At 37.7% G+C, this 20,209-nt stretch overlaps 2 protein-coding genes across 6 annotated transcripts in view; one reads left to right on the top strand and one right to left on the bottom strand.

The window, feature by feature from the left end:
* ADGRD1 (adhesion G protein-coupled receptor D1) overlaps positions 1 to 20,209 on the top strand; it is a 157,756-nt gene that overhangs the window by 116,452 nt on the left and 21,095 nt on the right. For all 5 annotated transcript variants that reach the window (XM_084491653.1, XM_084491655.1, XM_084491654.1 and 2 more), the window contains 3 exons: positions 3,629 to 3,695; positions 4,607 to 4,673; positions 12,726 to 12,817. In XM_084491653.1, coding sequence (XP_084347779.1) covers positions 3,629 to 3,695; positions 4,607 to 4,673; positions 12,726 to 12,817 — 226 coding nt within the window. The remainder of the gene's footprint in view (positions 1 to 3,628; positions 3,696 to 4,606; positions 4,674 to 12,725; positions 12,818 to 20,209) is intronic.
* The window catches only part of LOC311420608 (uncharacterized protein), a 363,195-nt gene that overhangs the window by 26,505 nt on the left and 316,481 nt on the right, over positions 1 to 20,209 (bottom strand). The window lies entirely within an intron of this gene.

Consider the following 20,209-nt stretch of genomic DNA (forward strand, 5'->3'; position numbering starts at 1 on the left):
TCTGAGGGTTATTACTCCTGTAAAATGAATTCAACAGTAATCAGAGAGACAGGATACCAAATACGTAGAGTTGATTGACGTTGTGGGTATTATCTTTAGTTCCAAGGTTGCTGAAATTGCATTAAAGCCTGCAGTTGTAATTCAAAAGAAGAGAAATTTGAGGAAGGTGATAATATTCTACCTTTAAAACTATCTTAAGTACCCTGAGATTGATTGGGAAAAAAATACTGTTGCCTTGGTGATTCACCATAACCCACACAGATTATCATAATAATATGTTACCCACCCACCCATCTGCAGGATGCTGATGATATAGTTTGTGATACTGGAGATTCTGTTGTAGCTCTTTGACCTTAACCTGTTTACCTATTCCTGGCAATTTCTTTTCCTTTGGGGAGCACCTTAGTATGGAGATTTTGTTCCAAGCTGGCAAAAGATCTAAGCTTTGTTATTTGCTGTCATCATAGACTTCTCCATAGATAAGGTATAATATAGCAAAAGAAAAGAAAATCATACAAAATTAACTTCTACAAAACAGATGGGAGAATATACTTTTCCCCATCAAGTAAAATAGATCGTTTCAGTGTTGGAAAGAAACATATTTTCATTAGTGTCTAATCTTCATCTTTCTCTATAAATTACATATATAGCATTGCAGAATTAATGTCTTAAAATTGCTTGTTTCAAACTGTCTGCCTCAGAGTTTCTAAAGCCCGTCTGTTTGTTTGTTCGTTTTTTTTTTTTGTTGTTTTTTTTTTTCCTATGTATAGATGACACAGAAGCTTTCAAAACAGAGATCACAGATTTACAGGCATTTTCTATTTTGTTTACCATTAGGGCCTCAGAAATGTAAAGCAAAATGGATTAGATATAAAGTTTAATGCAAAGAAGAGGAGGGAAACTGGTAACCTGTCTGATGTTCATTTTAGGCTTTGCACTTCAGACTGTATTTGGGCTAAATTTACAGAGAAATCTGTCTGAAAAAGGATGTGTTATTGAGCTTCCTGTGCCCAGCTATTCAGAGTTTATGCCTACTCTGCAGGCTGCATTTTGATGCTGGGTTTGCAAGGTAGCTTTAAATTAGTTGGCTTGGGGACCTGGAGAACTCATGCTGCAGCAGCACAGGGATGTGTGTAGGATGTTTTGCCCCATTTCAGTGTGACTCCATATTGTGCTGGGACTACAGAGACACAGATGACACCACTGCCATAGATCAGCTGCCAGAAAGGTGTACTGCAACATTTTCATCTGATACTGTGCCCTGGAATGCACAGTCTATTGCATCATAAATTTGGTGATTGTGGATAGAGTTGGTGAGCATATTTGTAGCATCTGCTAACTGAGAAAACATTCAGATACAGTGAAGAACCGTAACCATAATTCTTTCATGGATGATAACCAGTGCCAGCACAACATTAACATTACCTGTTATGGGGGTAGACTAAACTTTACAGCTCTTATGCAATTATTACTGCCAAAAGATTAAGCAAATACATTTACTTTTGTGTATAATATATAATCCATATTATTTCTTCAGTCCAAAATAAATCTTATGATCCCCTTAGGCTAAACTCATTTTTTTTCAGCCTTCCTGGAATTTATGGAATGATTGTTTCTTAAAGGAAAAATACTTCAATTTCACTGTAACAAAACCTTGATGCTGCTTCCAATGCCATCTACCATTTAATGTCCTGTCAATGCAAAGAGAAAGCAAATGCTGCACTTTAGGTGCACAAAATTTTACTATCACTGTCTTAACACATCTTTTTATGCAGATGACTGCTCTATGTCATAAGTTTTATTATCTTCCAAAGGAATTCTGCATTTAATTTTCTTCTTCACTGCCATTTAAAATTGACAAAGAATCACACTAAATCCTTTGAATTTCCAACTTTTGGCAGACTAGAAATATAAAGGAGAGTTAGTCAGGCACAAGTGTTGTTGCTTCTGTGACATGTAGGTAGAGCTTGCTTGCTAAAGGAAGACAACTGGCATCAGAAGAAAAACAGTGCCAATCAACAAGGTTGTCTCTGCTCAGCAATTGGAGAGCTGATTGAGAATCATAGATGCAGGCATACCTGAGAGCCAGGGTAGTTCAAATAGCCACAGCAAAGAGAGCTTCAGCAGATGGGTTTATGTCAATGTATTATTGCTCTGTTGAATATGATTATTGCTGATTTTGTCCAGATATATATGGGATTTTCCTTTCTTAAATAGACAGATGTAATAGTGAACTTAAATCTTGCCTTTGCTTAGTTTTTACACAAATATGCTTCTAATGGGTTATTCCTAATTTGGACAAGTATGTGAGAGCACAATCAAGTTCTGGGATTGTTAAACACCACCCTGCAGAATGTATTTCAAACTAGGACAACTAAACAATACCTGTAGGTGCTGCTTCTTAAGTATTGAGCACCTTTCTCATTTTATTCTTTAATTTCTCATTAAAGAACTAAAATACTTCTTCCAAAAATTATAGTTCTCCCATTACAGGAAAGTTTTGCAGAATTTTACGAAGATAATTAACAAGATTATGAGTATAATTAGTAAGATTAAGCAGAAATTACTTGTCAGATAATTTTGTATAAACCTTGTGCAGAAACCCTGAAGAATTTAAAAGAAAATTGAAACTTCAAGCTATTGTGTATAATACTCTGTCTGGGACCTGGTTATTAAATTCCATAAGATGATAAAAACCCAAACCTTCAAGTTTTATTAGATCATACAGGAATTAACAGACAATCATTTAGTATTTAAAGGGATGATGTTGCACTATGTTCAGAACTGTTGGCAAAAAAAAAAAAACTCGCTTCTTTTCCAGCTCCTGGCCTGGAAAGCTGTGCCAAAGTGGCACAACAGGATACCATGGTACTGAGGGCCAGCGGCATGCCACTACCCCTGGCAGCAGGACCATAATTATCTGCCTTAGTATAATTCCCGTGTAATCCCTTAAAGCACTCTTCCACCTCCCAGGATGCCGCGTACTGGAACTGTCAGAACCCATATGGAAATGTCTACTTTAAGCACGGAAATCTTGCAGGGCTATTACATATTTATATTAAAATAAATCTTGGTTGGGCATCTGAATGGGATCTTGATTTGCTTTGCTCTATTCATAATTGTCTCTCACTCCTGCGTGTGATGCTCTAGACAACTGAATGTCACCATTTCTACCTTCTTGCCTGCTAGTCATGCACCCCTGTGAGAAACTCATCTCCATTTCCTAGTTTGTTTCCTTATTCTTGAGCAAGGTGCACTTACTTGGGGGAAAGTGGTAAAAATAAACTTGATGCTGCTCCACAGGATATCACTGCTCAAATAGCAAGAGAGAGAAATTACATTAAAAAAAAAAAAAAAAACTGGAAAAGGACTCTGATTCTCAGTGAAACTAGCACTAATTCAGTTAACCTGTTAAACTAGTGCTTTATTGAAAAGTCATTTTGTTTGTCCAACATTAATTGATTAAAACATATTGTAGTACAAAGCTGCAGAAGGATGTTGAGTTAGACTTAATTATAAAATCGCTCTGAGCTGTTCTGTTGTCCATGCAAATTTAGCTGAATTTGCAGGGTTTACTGGAAGTTGCACTTTTGTTCCTAATGTTGCTTCCAACTTTGTCTTTTCACAGGGTGCCCATTGGTGATCTGTGTAATTTCCACAACATCATCCCTAGACAGCTATGGAGAAAATGACAAGTGAGTATGAAAATGGTTTCATTCCAGGTGCAATAAGGATGAAAAGTGTGGTGGGGAGGAAAACACATAGATCTTTTAGAAGGGCTGTAGTTCTGTACCTTGCTGCTGAGGAGCAGGGGAGGTTGCCTGCTTGTAGAGGTCACTGCCTCCTACAATGGGCACTCAGTGTGAGCTCTGCTTACCCCACGCACAGAGTAAAGCAGGGACTGAAGCATTTCTGACAAAGTGAGAATAATCTTTGATAAAAGATTTTTAACCTTTAGAAGAAAACTGCAGTTAAGCATCTGTAGATCTAGAATGGATATTGTTAAATAAAATCAAATAAAAAAGTCCAATTCTATGTTGGAAAAGGAAAAGCAAATTTATCTGAGAAAATACCATAGGATTCAATCCTACCACAATATAAGTGAACATTTGGGAACCAGGGTTATTTGTTGTGTGCGGTAAAATAGTTTATATCCCTACCGCTGTAAGAAAGAAGCGTCAAGCTGACAGCATGTTTTCCAGCCTTCTTCCTTACCCCCAGCTAGGCAAAGCAGGAAGGCTTACATTTTTCTCTCATTACAATGACAGTGCTCACAGCACTGAAAGGAGTGTCTGTGATACAGGATACAGGAGCAACAAACAGCAAAGAAAACCTTTTTTTTTTTTTTCCTGTCTTTCCACCCCTAATACTATTTGAAGGCATGCTGGGGCACATAGCTGTCACTGACTCTATGCAAGACACAAGTCACAATGAGATCCTGCTTCAGAGTCTGAGGGGAAAAGGAGCTTCTTATTGATGCCCTATCATGTCTCTTGCTTTCAAAATTCACGAGTCTTTTTGCACTCTTAGTCTCTTTTTAAATTAAGAACATTACTATTTAAATGACCATGTGTTTCACCTAAAATCATTCTATTTTTCTCTGCAGCTGCTGGCTTTCACTAGAGAATGGAGCAATCTGGGCTTTTGTGGCACCAGCATTGTTTGTAATTCTGGTAGGTAAACCCATGGCTCCTGTTTCATATTGGATGGATGTCAGCCACCTAGCAGAGCTCAGCTGGAGGTCTGATGTCAATCTTTGTGCCAGGCCAGTGAAACTTACTGAATGACAGGGTGAATAGTCCAGAATTGTTTTATTCCTGCTCCAATTTTTGTGTTTTACTAGGTTGTGTATTGGTTGATGCATATTAATTCTCATGCTATTCTTTTCACTATTCCAAAAATAAAATGCAACCTAAAATACTGTAGCAGCCTTCTTTTGAAAAAGCCCTGTTGGGGCCATTAATAGCTGCCCAGAACTGAGTAATCTTCGGGGGTATACTAGATCTCAGAAAGGTCCCTGAAAGATGAAGCTCAGTGTTTTGTTTCATATACACCTGTAGAAGTTGAGAAGCTGATTCCATCCCACTGATATTTGAAGCTGTTGCTTGTGGAGAGCTCACTTTTCTCAGGGAAAGCTGAGTGCTCCCAGTGAAGATGATGTTCAGCAGGGACTGCAAGCAGCAAGCAGTTGGCATGAGCTACGACCCCTTGGGCAAGCTCTGGGGAAGGTAACAAGCAGTTTCCATGTTTGCCTTCTTACAGTGAAGAGGACTTTGTGCTCTTCCTCTGTATTGGGAATTCGACGTTTGGTGGGCAGTTTGTCTGGCTGATCGAGGCAGGGCTAAGGAAGGTTGGCAGGGGATCAGGTGCTGCTGCAGACACCTCTGTCAGCTACAATGGATGTTACTTCTCTGGGGAGCATGCAGGTTTTCAGCTGTGATGCTGAGATGTAAATGTTCCACAGCAGTTTAATTATGGCCACACATTAAATTACAGTGAGTTGTGGTTTAATCATGACGATCACTTGAGGAGTCTGGGGTCTTTGCAGGAATTAAGTGGGAGATTATTCCTCTACAGCACTGTTTCCAATACTATAATTGATCAGGTTGTCTACGTTTTTTGCTGCAGGTTGTAATGTCAGAGTGACAACACGAACATGGAATAGACCCACTGATTAGAGAAATTAGTCTGCCTTTAAAGCTTTGCTAGATTTGAAGCATGAGCTGAAATCTAGACCAGAGTCTGTGCCTGCTGTGGCATTGTAGGAGGGTCAGATAAAATAAGATCCTGGCTACTTGCATGGAGGAACATCAAAGGGAGCCAGTGATGCTGCCTTGTACTTCCCCAAGAGAGACAGCATAGACACATCCCCAAATTTCTCTGCATAGAGAAACCCCACAAATCCTGCTAGCAGAAATATATCTGCAAGCCAAAGAAAGGAAGGAGAGCGATACATATAGAACTGCACTGAGCACTTGTGTTTGCTGCTGAACATCTCTGCAACCATTCAGGAAGCAGGAGGTAGCTCCTTGGCTGACCTGTGCCATCACAAGCAATTTTGTGCTGCAGCCGAGTTGACACCCTAACATTTGCCTTGAGACAGCAAAATCAGCAGCTCTCATAGCCCAGCGTCTTCCACCCAAGATACAGCCTTTGAAAAACTAGGCTGTATAAACATATATAAAAACAATGAAAACAGTTGCTATATTGATGTGGCAGAAATTAGCTCATGTTAACATTTTAATCAAATGATTAATGGCAACACTGGAGAGTTGCTGTGCAATAAGGGCAGATTTTTATTTATTCTTTTTAACCTAAGTGAAATCATATACATGCAAATAAGGAACACTTATCATTGGATTAGAGTTGGCTAAACAGCTCTGGACTTTGTTCCTCCAAACTTAATTTCTTGTTGGCCTGTACCTTTGACCTTCTGTAAGCTTATATTCAAAGACACGTAGATATTGATGATTGGACAGCAACTACCATACCGTAATATTTGAACATCTCCTCTCACATTAGCGCTTGCTTTCTGGCCATTGTTCAGCTGCAAAGGAGGAAATGAGATGCAACCAGAAAAATCAAATCTCTCCCAGCTGCTGTTCAAAGATAGTATTAATCAAAACATGCTAGATAGTGAAGCACTTACTCACCTGAGTGAGAACAGCCTTTAACAAATTGTATGTGTAGCTGCTTGCTATGAAAGTACAGGTTTAACTGTCTGGCTCTCAGATATATTATTTGTGCAGCTCAAGTTATATTCTTGTAGGGATACAAATATTTTGTGAAAGAGAAAGAATGAGCTCACAAGGTTGATCCGTGTAGAGCAATTTGTTAAATAGTCTAAACCCAGCTTTGCCCAAAATAGCAGCAAGCTGGCTGACAAATTATTTTCTCTGGGCATTGAATATGCTAGCTGAAAAATATGTTAGCGCCTTTAGGGAAATAACAAGGCTAAACACTATTTTGTGCATGCATGTGTGCCTGGGCTCTTTAAGTAGAAAATTAGCCACTACTTGTTTGAACCAGTGTTTAGCTTTGAAAATAAGCCTCAAAAAGCATTTTTTGACTACTCCCATCCAGTTTCTCTCTGCCAAGTAAAAGGATTATGCTGTGCAGAAAACAGGGGAACTGCTCCTTTCAACTCCTACTCCCTTGAGACTAGGCAGACTCGGTCTACTTTGTCCTGCACCAGCCTCACAGTCACTACAGACATCATGGAGACTTAACACAGAGTGATGTGGTAGGAGTGTGACTGGGAAAAAATACTCACACATACTTTTCTGGGGAGTAGTTCGCAGAACCTCCCAGCCCTACATGGATTCCTGTACCAAAAGTGTTTTTTTTCTTTGGAGTTTGAGGAAAGAAATAGATCCTTCTATGTGTAGGTCTTTTGGCTTCTACCCGTACCTTAAGGTTTAAGGATCACTCTCCACCCCCAACTCCCCTGTTCCCAGCCACAACACCCAAATCTCATACAGCAACTTCACAAGAAAATTGTTGCATTTAATTTGGAAACGAACTTCATCTTAGCCAATATTGGCCTAGGAAAACATGTCTTCAAAGGAAAAAAAAAAAAAAAAAAGCAAAAACAAAACTTGACAAAGCACCTGAATTTTTGGAGCAAGACAGTAAAAGCTTCTGGCAGAAGGCTTTGTTTGTTCTCGACCATCTGCTACTTTGGTGTGTTTCCATAGATATGGCAGAATTAAGGAAATTCTGCTGAAAGCATCTGTGTACACAGAGCAGTGGGTGTGCTACAGACAGGGAACAATCCATTGTTGGGGGAAGACTGGGCTGTAGTGGCAAATTCCTTCTATTGTTTTCCCTGTAAGTTGTTATTTTCCTGGTGCTTTTTCACAAGTCCTTCTAATAAACAGAATTTTTATGGAGCTAAATGATTGTAATTAGCATACTGCTGAAGCAATTCTGTGCTGTGGGGACACCAGCTTTGTAACCAGTGTCTTCAGATGGGGCTTCATGAATTTGGATCCTAGGCTGAGACTGCTATTGCTGGCTTCAACTGATGCTTGTTTATGAATATTAAATATACAGAAAAAGATTTGCTCTCTTTATACCTGCTGCTCATACCTGATTTAGTAAGTTCCGTTGGCCTGATGGTATTTACTCATACCTTTATATACCTGTGCAGAATTAAGCTAATTTTGTATGTTGAATAGTATTTTACTCTGCAGGTAGGGCCACTGATTTAAAAGTGGCAATATGTGTCCTTTATTAGACATCATTCATCATGGAAGAGGTGACGGATTTGGCCCATAATATTTGAAGGTGTTGAAACAGTAGGATTTTTCAGGCATTGAAATCAAGTACATACTTAAGTGTTGTGGTGGAATAGAGCACAAATGCACAGATCACAGCAGCAAAGTTTCTTTATTTTTCTTATTAGCACTCAGTTATAACTGATTTTATTATTTTAAAATTGAATGTATTCATTATTTTAAAATTAAATTTCTTATCAGTTTACAAACAGAAAGTCGTGAAATGCTTTTTAGGATGATGGGACAGATTCTAAGAAATTAAAAATGAGGGATTAGTATCAGAAAAAACTATAAGTCAAGGATCTGTCCCATCTTTTATTTAGTATTTATTTTGTTGTGTATTTCTTTCCAGCCTCAAAGGTTTACTTTGCTAGTAAGCTCTGATTGGAGCAATGTTGTATGCATTAATGTGAAGCCATGCACAAGAAATCCAAAATAACTCAGTGTAGCCTGTTCAGTCTGTAATTGGTCTGGGATAGCTGGGAGTGGCATCAGGCTTTCCAAAACCATTCCCCCAGTTTTGAGCAACATTCTAATTTAATTGAATCTCTGTGTATGGAAATGCATAATGATGTGACCTAGCAATGGGCTGCAACTCCAACAGCTTGGAGGGTTGGTGTGCTACTAGTGATGTCATGATTAGGATAAAATTAACTCACACCATTGGAGAATATGTTAAACCTCAGGTTGGAAGAGCCAGTTATAATTCCCTGTACCATTGCCCAAAACTGAAGTGGAGCTTAAAATAGTTTGTGGTTTTAGAGAAAAACTGGTCAATGGATTTAATTAAAGCAATATGTTTTATCCATTTTTTTCCCTCTGTGCTGCCAAGCCTCTTCTTGGCTAGGATGCAACTCAGGGGATTTCTGCACTGCGCTAAAGAAACAACAAAAATCTCAGGAGACTTGGATGAAAGCTGGGTGAAAACCCTGCAAAAGAATAAGTGAGGGAAAGAATTTGTCTCACTATTTCTATTCCAGCTTTGTAAAAAACTCAAAGACAGCAAGGCAACTCTTTGAAAAGCTAACCAACCTAACCTGGAATTAAAGATGCATTTCTGCACCTCTGTGGCAAACGTCCCTGATGGCTGTATTAATTCTGCTCTTACAGGGAGATTGGGTCAAATCCTACTGGGTCAGTTGACAAAAGGCTATAGAATTAGGTGTTGCAATTGTAGACAGTTCTTGCAGGTCAAACCTTTTTAATTTTTTTCATCTCTCTGCTCCTCTAAGCAGGACTGTATGGTCAAGAAAACAAAGTTTGGCTCATGCTTTTTGTGTTTTTCCATGTTCAAAAATCTAATCCAAAGAAATATTGAAAAGAAGTATACATATAAAAGAGGTTCGTTTTATGCATTTAACTCTTCACCTGATCTGACAATATTTAATCAGGTAAAGTTGTCCCCAGCGTAAGCCAGAGCTCCCTGATGTCACTGGAACCTTTCCATGGGCTCCAGTGGGCCTTACCTCAAGCCTACCATAAGGGCAACTGGCAGCTCCTTCAGATTTTGCAGAGCTGCCAGTGCCTGAGGTCAGACCAGCTGCCTTGAAAGGAGTCCTGTGAGTTAGGAAATGTACTATTGTTATTAGCCATATTTTTTTTGAAAAATAAAATGTGGTCAGTGCCTACAAAAAAAAAAAAAAATCTATGTATGTTCTTGTGTACTTTTAAGGCAAAAAAACTGCAACTGTCAGGCAATCTGGCCTTTCAGGAAAGTAAGAAGTATGAGCTATATACATTTCTTTTATCTAAATGTTTATTCTCCTACTTTGAATGTTCTGATATATGCTAAAACATAATGAGTGTTTCATCAACTAAGAATTCCTCTATTAAAGTAATTGGCTAAGTATTTATTTCAGATGCCAAAAAATCACTAGAGGAGCAATTCAGTGGCTATATTTTGGTTTCCCATTACAAGGACAATGGAAATACCTCCATGCTTTGATTACTAAAACATTAACAAAAGAAGATATTCATAGCTAATCTGTTTATTTAGGCTGCAAGAGATTACTCTAATTTCTCAAAATACCTAAACAAAAATTTTCAAGTGGCTTAGGAAATTTAAACATAGAACTTTGGGACCTGAGTGTAAGGGCTGGTTGCTAATTTTACAAGTACCTTATCTTTATCAGCAGACAGATCACAGTCCTTCCTTCTCATCTTATAAACATGTAACTAAAGCACCCTGGATATGATATGATTACACCGGCTGCAAGAGGTGCTCAAGGCCTTCTTAAATTACAACTTTAGACAATCCAAAATATAAAGGAAATTAATTTCCAATCTCTCTTTCCCACTCTCTCTCTCTTTTTTTTTTCTTTTCTTTTTTTTTTTTTTTTTTTAAATAATAAATTAATACTCAGCTAAAAATGCTTAATTTTTGCTTTAGCAAACCATACAGTTTCTGTGTCCTTAGAGGCTATCTTGTCGTGTTCTGATGACCACATCCTAGGGTTCATGTCCAGTCTGAAAGTTTGCAAGATTCTGAGTATGCCTTTGTTGGTGCTTATTATTTATAACTTTCATTGACTTTGGTAAGATGTAGGGACTTCAGAATGTAAGGAATGAGGAGTCTTGACTTCACTGCAGTTTATTTTCTTAGTATTTTAAAACACATTACATATGCACAATATGCATATTTTTTAAAATGCTATGCAGAAAGTAAAATCTAGGAAAATCTGTGTATAAAGAATTAGGAATGGAATAAAGAGCTAGAGTTAAGTGCTTGTGAGGTTGGAAGGAGCATGCTGTTTGCAGTTACCAGAAAAAGGGTCCATGCAGCAACTGTGCCAAGTTGAACTTGTGCTGTCTGTGAGACATCTGCGAAGAAATGTCAGTAGAGGAAACCGATATTTTAGATAAAAGACTAAACAAGGCTGATAAAAGATAATATGTCAGGAAAGAAGTGAAGGGTATAGAGAGGCATTTCTTGTGAAATCCTCATGAAAAGCTGCACTGAAGATGATTGTTTGGTGGACATGCAGCAAAAATTAGAGAGTTCGGAGGACAAGTAAAAGAGAGAAGTGAAAGAGAAATGTAACTTGTTCATATTCATCATTTGCTCCTTCAGCCAACGCACATATTTAGCACATAAATAGGTTTCTCAGGAATGCTTGTTACTGCCTTAAAAATATTTTCAAGATATGATTTGGTGGGAATAGGGAAAATGATCTCAAGACTATTGAATTTCATCTCTTACTAATCTCTGTAAAACCAATTGAATGAGTACACTTGTAATTGAAAAATGTTTTGGTTCCACAGAGAATTCTTTGGATGGGCTAAAAAGCTGTGGCAGAAATGAACTATCACAGCTACCCTTATACTTTACAGTAGGTGATGACCTACCCTTAGGAATCTAAAATTTAAAGACTTGTAAGATTTGAAAAATGGTATGAGAATGATTATTACCAAGTTAAACATTCTTTAGCTCAACCCCTCTCCTCCCAAAATTATAACAGTTATGTTAAAATAGATTACAATTGTTGAGTTTTAACTAATCAATAGTACTATATTGAATTCTTCTTTCTTTACGTTCTTTAGTTCAAGAGAGCTTTGTTCTTCCTTTGTTCTTAACTCGATGATAAATATCAGCTTTGTAGCTGATATGTAACTTTGGACAGAAAGGGAGAAATACGTCTTTCACCTTCACATTCTCCCCCTCTCTGTTTTCTTTAAATCCAAGGTCTCTGCAAAACAAGATGGTCTTTGCCACATCTCCGTAAAATGATAAAGTTTTCTTTACTTCTTCACCTGTGACTCCAGAGCAAACTTTCTTTTGTTGCACCTTTCAGCATTACTCTTTTCAAGATTTCCTAGATTTCTGGTGGGAGTTCTTTTCATTTTGTTGATGTTTCTGCTGGGCCTGACATAAAAAAGAGTAGAGCTTTTGAAGAGAAGAGTTCAGGCTTAACATATTTTCCTCATTGCTGGTTTAAAATAATCTCATGCTTAAATTGCAAGCAGACTTTGGTAAGAAACATGAATTATACACTGTGAAGGCTATAAGTCTGAGAGAAGTGTTTTCTGAAGCCTGTGCACATGCAAACACAATACCAAAGATCACACAGATATATACTGCTGTTCACTGAAGTTCTTGTCTAATTTGTCAGATGCTGGTAGATACAAGGATATTTATTTGTAGAGTAGATCCTGAGCGCTTCAGTTGTGAATCAATGTTTCAGTCCAGCCTTATCCTAAAGAGGCAAGCTGTTCCAGAAGTAAAAAAAAAAAATCACACAAAGTGGAAGAGCTACCCACTTTCAGAACAGAGAAATCCACAGATGATGGAGGGTACCAGTCCAAAGTTGGAGGCCTTTTTTGCCAACAAATACAACAGTCAAAATTCCTATTTTCTGTTTATTTGCACAGAACACACAGTACAAGTTTGCATCTCTGACATTTGGTATTTGGTTTCTTGACCAAGTCTTGTTCCTTCTTCTTCTTCAGGTCAATATTGGTATTCTCATCGCTGTCACAAGAGTTATCTCAAGAATCAGTGCAGACAACTATAAGGTGCATGGAGATGCCAATGCCTTCAAGTAAGTTTTTCATATTCAAATTCTGTTATAACAAGTTAATAATCTCACACTAGCAATGTCATATCGTAGGGACATGAATCATGGACTTCTCCCAGAACACTGATATCATTCCTCTTTAGCAAAATGCAAATAAAGTTGAAGGCAACATATCATTCTCTTGAATGTAGCCAGTTAATATATTTTAGGAAAGCCAAATGCTATATAGGATGAAGCCTATGGTTCACTGTGAGCTAAATTGCGTTCCTGCTTATTATAGTTTCCAGAATTTGCTGATTCATGATTTTCCTTTCTATTTATGGAGACTTTCCTCTCCCTGCTATTTTCAAAGATAAATCCCCCAGAACATTATTAATCTGTACTTGGGTGTTGCAACTATTCCACTCTTCCACAGGATAAACCTTGTTTCTAGCTCCAGTTCAGCAAAATATTTAGGCATATGCTTATCTTTAAGACTCTCTTGATAATGCAAAGCACAGAGACTTATGCTGGATTTAAATGTGTTCTTAAATTCAAGTGTGTCTTTATATCAAGGTGCTTTGAACCTCGAGGGATGTTGGCCTCTCTGAGAGTGCATTGGCTTTTAAATACTATGGTATCAGCACTAGAGGGGAAATTTAATGTAGACACATTACTGCATCTGAATACACAAGGACAATTCTGATTTCTAAAAAAATGTATAGGATAATATATGGGTAACTGAGAAGATCACTTAGTATATTGAATTTAAAGTGCTGAATATTCCATTTTGCATCTTGTATCTCCTAAAGACATTTTAGTCCAAACACATAATATACTGTTTATAACTCAAGGAGTGTGTTACTCAGAATAAAAATGGGACAATGGTCTGTGTTTAATATTTCTGAGTCACAGGCTATTCTGTGGTAAGCTTTGGTACTTCTGCTCTGAAATGGTGTCACAAAGAATCATTTTTATGCTTTGATTACTAATGTAATTTTTAAAATGCCATTAAATTTTCAATATTGGTGACAGTTACCTAATTGAAGTTAGTTTAGTTACTGTATACTTATCCAACAGGAAAAGAAAAACAGTAAATAAGTCTACACAAAAATCTATAAGATAATTATATAGTAGTGAAATGAAAAGACTTGGAATTAAAATTACTGTTTCAGGTTCAGCTGAGTCCCTGTGACCTTCAGAAATACAAAGGAAATATAGAACCTTAGAAAGCAAATAACTGTGTATTGTCAATGCCAATTTGTATCTACTATTAGAATCATAAAATAAGGGAACAACCTCCATAAATAGCTACACTGCTATCTCTATGTACTTAGATATTTCCTTACTTGTATTATAAAGAAGAGTTGATTCAACACAAGGTGTAGCCCTGCATGCTACTATATGTATATATATATGTGTATATATTATTGTTTTTAAGCTATGTATGTATACATAAGTAAAACAGTTTAAGGATGGTTGAGCTAGGAATAAGACAAAATGCATTTAATTGGGAGTATATACTCTTAGTGTAAATATTATCAGCTATAGATTGGGAATGGTGGAGCTCTATAGTGAAAATGTGAGTTATGTACTAAGTATTTGTAAAGCATAGTTTTAGGTTTTGACCTAACAATAATGATGGTAGTGGAGAAAAATAATAAATAATGAGAAGATATATATGAAAATGATCATGGAATTAATTGTGTAAATGTCATTACAGAAATAAGCCCTCAGAAGAAATCTGAAATGAGAACAACATAAATAGCTGTCCAAATCTGATCCTAAAAAGTGTTTATAACCTGATTCAATACAGCAGCGAGACAGGCTGAGATTTATGTACAGAGGATGTCATGGAGAAGTAGCTGGCCTGTCTGTTGAATAAAGTTAAACATTAAGGCTTTATAACACTAGATTTCTTGTCCTTGGTACTCTTTATACAGGTGAGAAGTTTATGTGTCTAGTGTAAAATCATCTGTCCATTGTACTGTTTTCCAAAAAGGAAGAGAACAAAACAAAAGTGGTTTCTGCTCTGACAGCTGCTTGGGAAACGTTTTTCATAGTGAGATGAAAATGCCTCCAACCACTAAAGAACCCTAGATGTTGATTAGAGGTTGTTAACATGTGAGAGTGAATAAGCACAGCAAAATGAATCAGTGACAGAGAGCAGAAAGAAATCAGAAAAACACAATAAGCTCTGTAGTTTCTGTCAAGTCGCTGTCAGCAAGGGCTACAAGGTAGTTTTTGAATCAACAAGTGCAATTGGCTTAGGGAGAAATCACTGAAGACCACAGACTGCTATGTATAAGATGAGCCTTAAATAAAGGGCCTTTCAGGCATCCATCTGGATAGTGCCGTTGGTTTGACATTAGCTATGGAGAAAACTGGGAATATGTTAGAAGGAATTTATCAAACACTTCTTGGAAACACATCTAAATTTAAATGGCACAATGTGATTTTGGTGAGACAAGAAACCACATTGTCACCATATTGTAATTCTTTGCTGTAGTGAAGTGTTTCGTAGAGCAGAAGGGGATTTTTTAGGGCTGTGTTCATGGTCTCAGAATGCAAAAGAAGCAAAAGACAGAATAAAGAAAATGAGAAATGCAGTGCAAGGAGCTATGCAGGGGAAACCTGCTCAATCTAATAAAGTTATTAGGGAATAAAAAGGAGAGATTTCAATGCATTATTTTCAGGCTGGAATGAAATTTGAGTAGAAAGCACAATGAGAAACACAAAGTTTCTGTCTTCAGTGGTTTCTATGATAGTACTTAAACAGAGGGGTTTTGAAGGTTACAAGTGGTAATAAGCTGAAAGGAATAGCAAAACTGGTTGGAGACTGACGAAAGTGCCTGTGACAGGAGTGTGAGAGAGGTATCAGCTGCCTCTCCTTGGTGACTCAGGCCAATATTTGTAGCTGCCTTCAAGCATTTAAGAGACCTCACCCCTGCAGCAGCTGTTCAGTTCCAATGATCAGCAGTCATAGGCATACAGGTCTGAAAACCCGAGCCTCCAGGTTTTACAGAACAGGCCCATCATCAGGATTGCCTCTTGCCAGACTTTCCTGCCAAAGGAAGAGTTTAATCACCCCAACGAGGACTGACTTCCACTCCTGCCGGCAGCCTTGGCGGGAGAGTGCCTGACCTGGGCTCATCTCCCCGAGCTTTAGAGCTCAGCAAAGCAGACACCTCCGCCCCACCTGCACTCCCTGATGGATGGATAACCGGGTGCTTCTGCTGTGCAATTCATCTCATCTGTTCAAGCCACTTGCCCTAAAAGTTCTGATTTCTCCCCAGTGAACCTGAGGGAAGCCAAGATTGCCCAGCTCCTGCTCAGACAGCCTGCACACTCTCAAGTAAGGTGTGATAACTCACACCTCTGAGGCTGTCAGTCCCAAACTGAGCAGAGATTACCTTAGCAAATTGTCTGAACAGAGATGCAGTTATGAGCCATGATGATATCAGTTAGAAAGCTTATTTATTGTTAGAGAAGTGCTAGTGCTGGAGCGTATTTGGTTTCCCTAAAGATTAATTTCTTTGGCAACACCAGTGGATATTACCAACAAGGACTTGTTTCTCTTGGCAACAGACAAAAATAAACTGATGTAATTATTTAGAGAAATTGTTCCTGATTTTCCATATGGCAACAAGTCCTCTCAAATGCTGACTCAAATGTGGCTACAGAACATGCACCAGGGTGAGCCGGTGCTCAGCTCTGAAGGCAGCTTCCACCAAACTTTGTGCTTAAAAGCCAAAACAGAACAGCAAGGTGTTAACAACATTTCCTTTTTATCATAAAATTAATTAATTCATCATCTGCTCAATTCACATTCTGCCCAGAATAAAGTACAGTACATTATGGACTGGTTGACCTTTTCAGCTTCAGATGTTGCTTCTTGTAACGAAGATATCAGACATCTTCCTGACCATTTCATTTTAGTTTCAGAGATACAGACAGGTGTGGGCATGCCTTTTTTTTGTTGTTATTTATTTTTTAAAGCAAATAAGAATACCCCCAATATCCCCAACCCATATACAGGGTAACTTGAAGGAAAGAAAAACATAAAAGAGTTAAGTTTATGATACATACATTAAAAAAAAAAAAAAAAAAGAAAAAAGAAATAAGGAAAAAACAATTTCATTAATTAACCAGTATACAATCAGATGCTAATTAATACCCAATAGACTCTTGTGACAGTTTGGACAGTAAATAGTTGGTCATCGTAGGATTTGTGTGTGTGTGAATGGTCACTTTTTTAGCATCTGAAACTTCAACTCTCCAAGAAGAATTTGCTGGTAAGAGATGAGCAAGGAATTATGATGTGCTCCTATTTCTTTTTTGAATTGACTTAAGAACATGCTTTTTACACTGTTTTCTGAAGCATATTGAATACAAATTTATAGAATATGAGCTGTTTCACTTAGTTGTGATCGATTGATTATATTTGAACATTTTATTAGCTGATTAGCTATTGACTCTCAGCAAAATAATTTAATCTACTAATTCAGATGCAGCTTTCTGAGTTGTTTTTTTTTTGCATCCATGGAACACATTTTCCACCAAAAAGCTAATTTGAATGTTTTACATTATAGAATGCTGAATCAAATATCTTGAAAACTTTAAATGCATATACACATTTGTTTGCACTATCCATTCTTCTTGACTGGGCTTCTTGACTTCTATTTAAGGAAATAATTAATCTTATGTTTGAGTTTAAACATATGAGTAGGCTCTCTGAGCTTAATGCAATTAAAGCAGATAAGTTTAATGGAATTGCTCACGTGCTTGAAAAGACACGTGAGTACTTCTTTTACTTCTTTGAGTTATGGACTTTTTTTTTTTTTTTACTTATTCCCACTGCATTTAAAATCTTAATTCCTCTCTTAGTGCACTCATGTACTCTGGCTAACAACTAAATAGCTTTTGTCTTGCTGCTCTACCTCTTCAAAGCCTTACATTCTATTACCCAAGAGAAGAACTCTTCCAAGTAGGTTGTTTGATTACCTGAGTTACCTGGCTACTGAATTACAAGGGTTAAAATATAATACAGTTGTCATAGACCATAGATTTGCAGTAAGATTATTAGGAACTGTAAAAGCAGAAGAATGCAAAGCATGTCTCTGTGTCAGTAATAGCCATTTTAGTCTAGAATCGAAGATATCATCCTTAACCATATCACTGTGCTTCTGCAGCTAGTTCACTTTTGTATTGTATTGTCTAGAAGAGACAGAATTTCATTAACGTTTTCTTGAATAAATTGCTAACTCCAACTCTTACTCAGTACTTTCTCACTGCTTGCTCTGAAATGGCCCAATGAGTTGGAAAAATCGGTATCCTTTTTATAAAGTGCACACTTCAGAAGCCAGTGAACCAGAAGTGATAGCTATCATAATCCCCACAGAGAAAGAAATTACAATATAATTAGAAATATTTCTTAGCTTTTTACCCTATTCTTTCTTTTATTTTACTCATTTCCCTCATCCCTCAAAGCCTGATCCTCACTCAGTAAAATAATGAAACAGTCTCTGAATTCTCTGTTGAGGGAGGGAATAACACTTTCTCTGCTTAGTTAAATTAATGACTGAAAAATGGAACAAATCACAGTAGCTGTGGTGCATAAGAGCAACACAGGGCGTGAAGAAAAGCTCACCAGGGCAAGCAAGTCATGTAAATTGTGTTAGCTCATACTGCATTTTTGAATATAGCTTAAACCATTTTGGATGAAACTGAAATCTGGGTACATGGGTTTAATGCAAGTCTGTTACTTCCTTTGGTAATTTGGGAAAAAAAAAAAAAAAAGTTGTACTGAAAGATTTTCCCTGTGACAGATACAAATACATGAGGGCTGTCTTCCAACAGCTCATGACGCTGCAGACATCTGTATGGTTTAAATGTGTAATTGACCGTTCCAAAGCACTTTGCAAAGCCATCTATTATATTCCAGCAGCACACCAAATGCACAGTGGCAAATTGCTCATCCATTTAATCAATGATCCATTCCATGTCATGACTCTAAATCAGTATTTTTCTTTGTTTATAAACATAGTGCCTGCCTTTCAGCCCAGTCACCTTTTCTCTGGGATAGCACTCCTCCAAGTTAGAGCTGCTAAGTTCGGTGCTTTTAACTTAAGGCTTTATTCTGCAAGGTACTGTGTATTAGTTGCATTTTGTTCTTGTGATTCAGTGCCTGTTTCATGTCATTTGCAGTGCAAAGACTTCTTTTTCTGAGGATTATTTCCAGCTGTTCATTTTCACAGGATGCAGTTGTCAATCACGACACTTGAAGCTCTCCTGAGAGGTCTCCTACCATAACCTCCCTACGTGCCTAACTTCCACCCCTTTGCAATACCATTAGAGAATTTCTTTTTCTCTCCCCTCCTGCCTTCAAGGGTTAGGAACAAGTTACAATCTGCAGTAAAACTCTTCTGAAAGTCCACAGGGATTCAAGATCCATAGCGCTAGAAAATCTGTTCTGTGCCTTGCTGGCAGATGCTGCACACGCAGCCCCGAGAGACATGGAGCCCCTGCTTCTGTGTGCTCTGTTGAAAGAGAAACAAGCTTTTCTCATTTGCTGAAGGAGAGCCATCAGTTAGAAAGAGCAGCCTGGCAAGTCAAATCTGCCTTCAGCAATTCTTTTTCTTGACAGTTTCTAACTGTGTGTAAGAAATCCTGTTCATTGAACAGGGTTTCAAATAACGTGAGCGATGTACCTCATGGAAGCTCTTGAAAGGAGGAGGGGGACTGGCAATAAAATAAATAATTAAAAGGAAAGTATTAAGCAATGACAATTAGAGAGCTGAAGTGCTACCGCCAATGATAATGTCCTCAACAAAATTAAATTTTTGGCTCATTGAATATGACAAATACAAATGCCATTTGGGTATCTTCTTATTAGATTCCAAGTTTCAGACTGAAAATACATGGGTTTGAATGCTGGCGATGAGAATATTAACAAGGAAGTGCTAACCTTTTTGTAACCATAATGACAGTAATGGTAGTGCTTGTTTTACTGCAGATGCTAAGAATCGGGCCACTGGAGAGAAGCTCCAGGCCATGTGATAGCTCAATCACATTTCAGGAGGGGTGGTGAAAGCTTAGAAGTACATAAAACATCACTGCAGAGGGGAGGCTGTTCTCCAAGAGCACAGTAAAATGGACAAAGAGAGAGAATCTTAAACATATGAAAAAATTAAGCATCTTTTAGCTTCCAGTAATGGGAGCAGAGTAGCAAAGCTACTCTGAGTTGATCACCTGAAGCTGCTGGGTTTGTGTCTTTGAATGGCTTTCAGAATTGGTTGCACAAATGTCTGTCATGGCTAATCCTGGTGCCAGGAGTGACAAATGATCCTGTCTTGTGGCTGAGCTGGAAAAGATGAATTTGTGAGTCCTTTCACAGCTAATTTTTTCTTGGTTGTCTTCTTCTGAGCCAAGATTATC

This window comes from Aythya ferina (assembly GCF_964211825.1).
Source record: "Aythya ferina genome assembly, chromosome: 17".
NCBI lineage: Eukaryota > Metazoa > Chordata > Aves > Anseriformes > Anatidae > Aythya > Aythya ferina.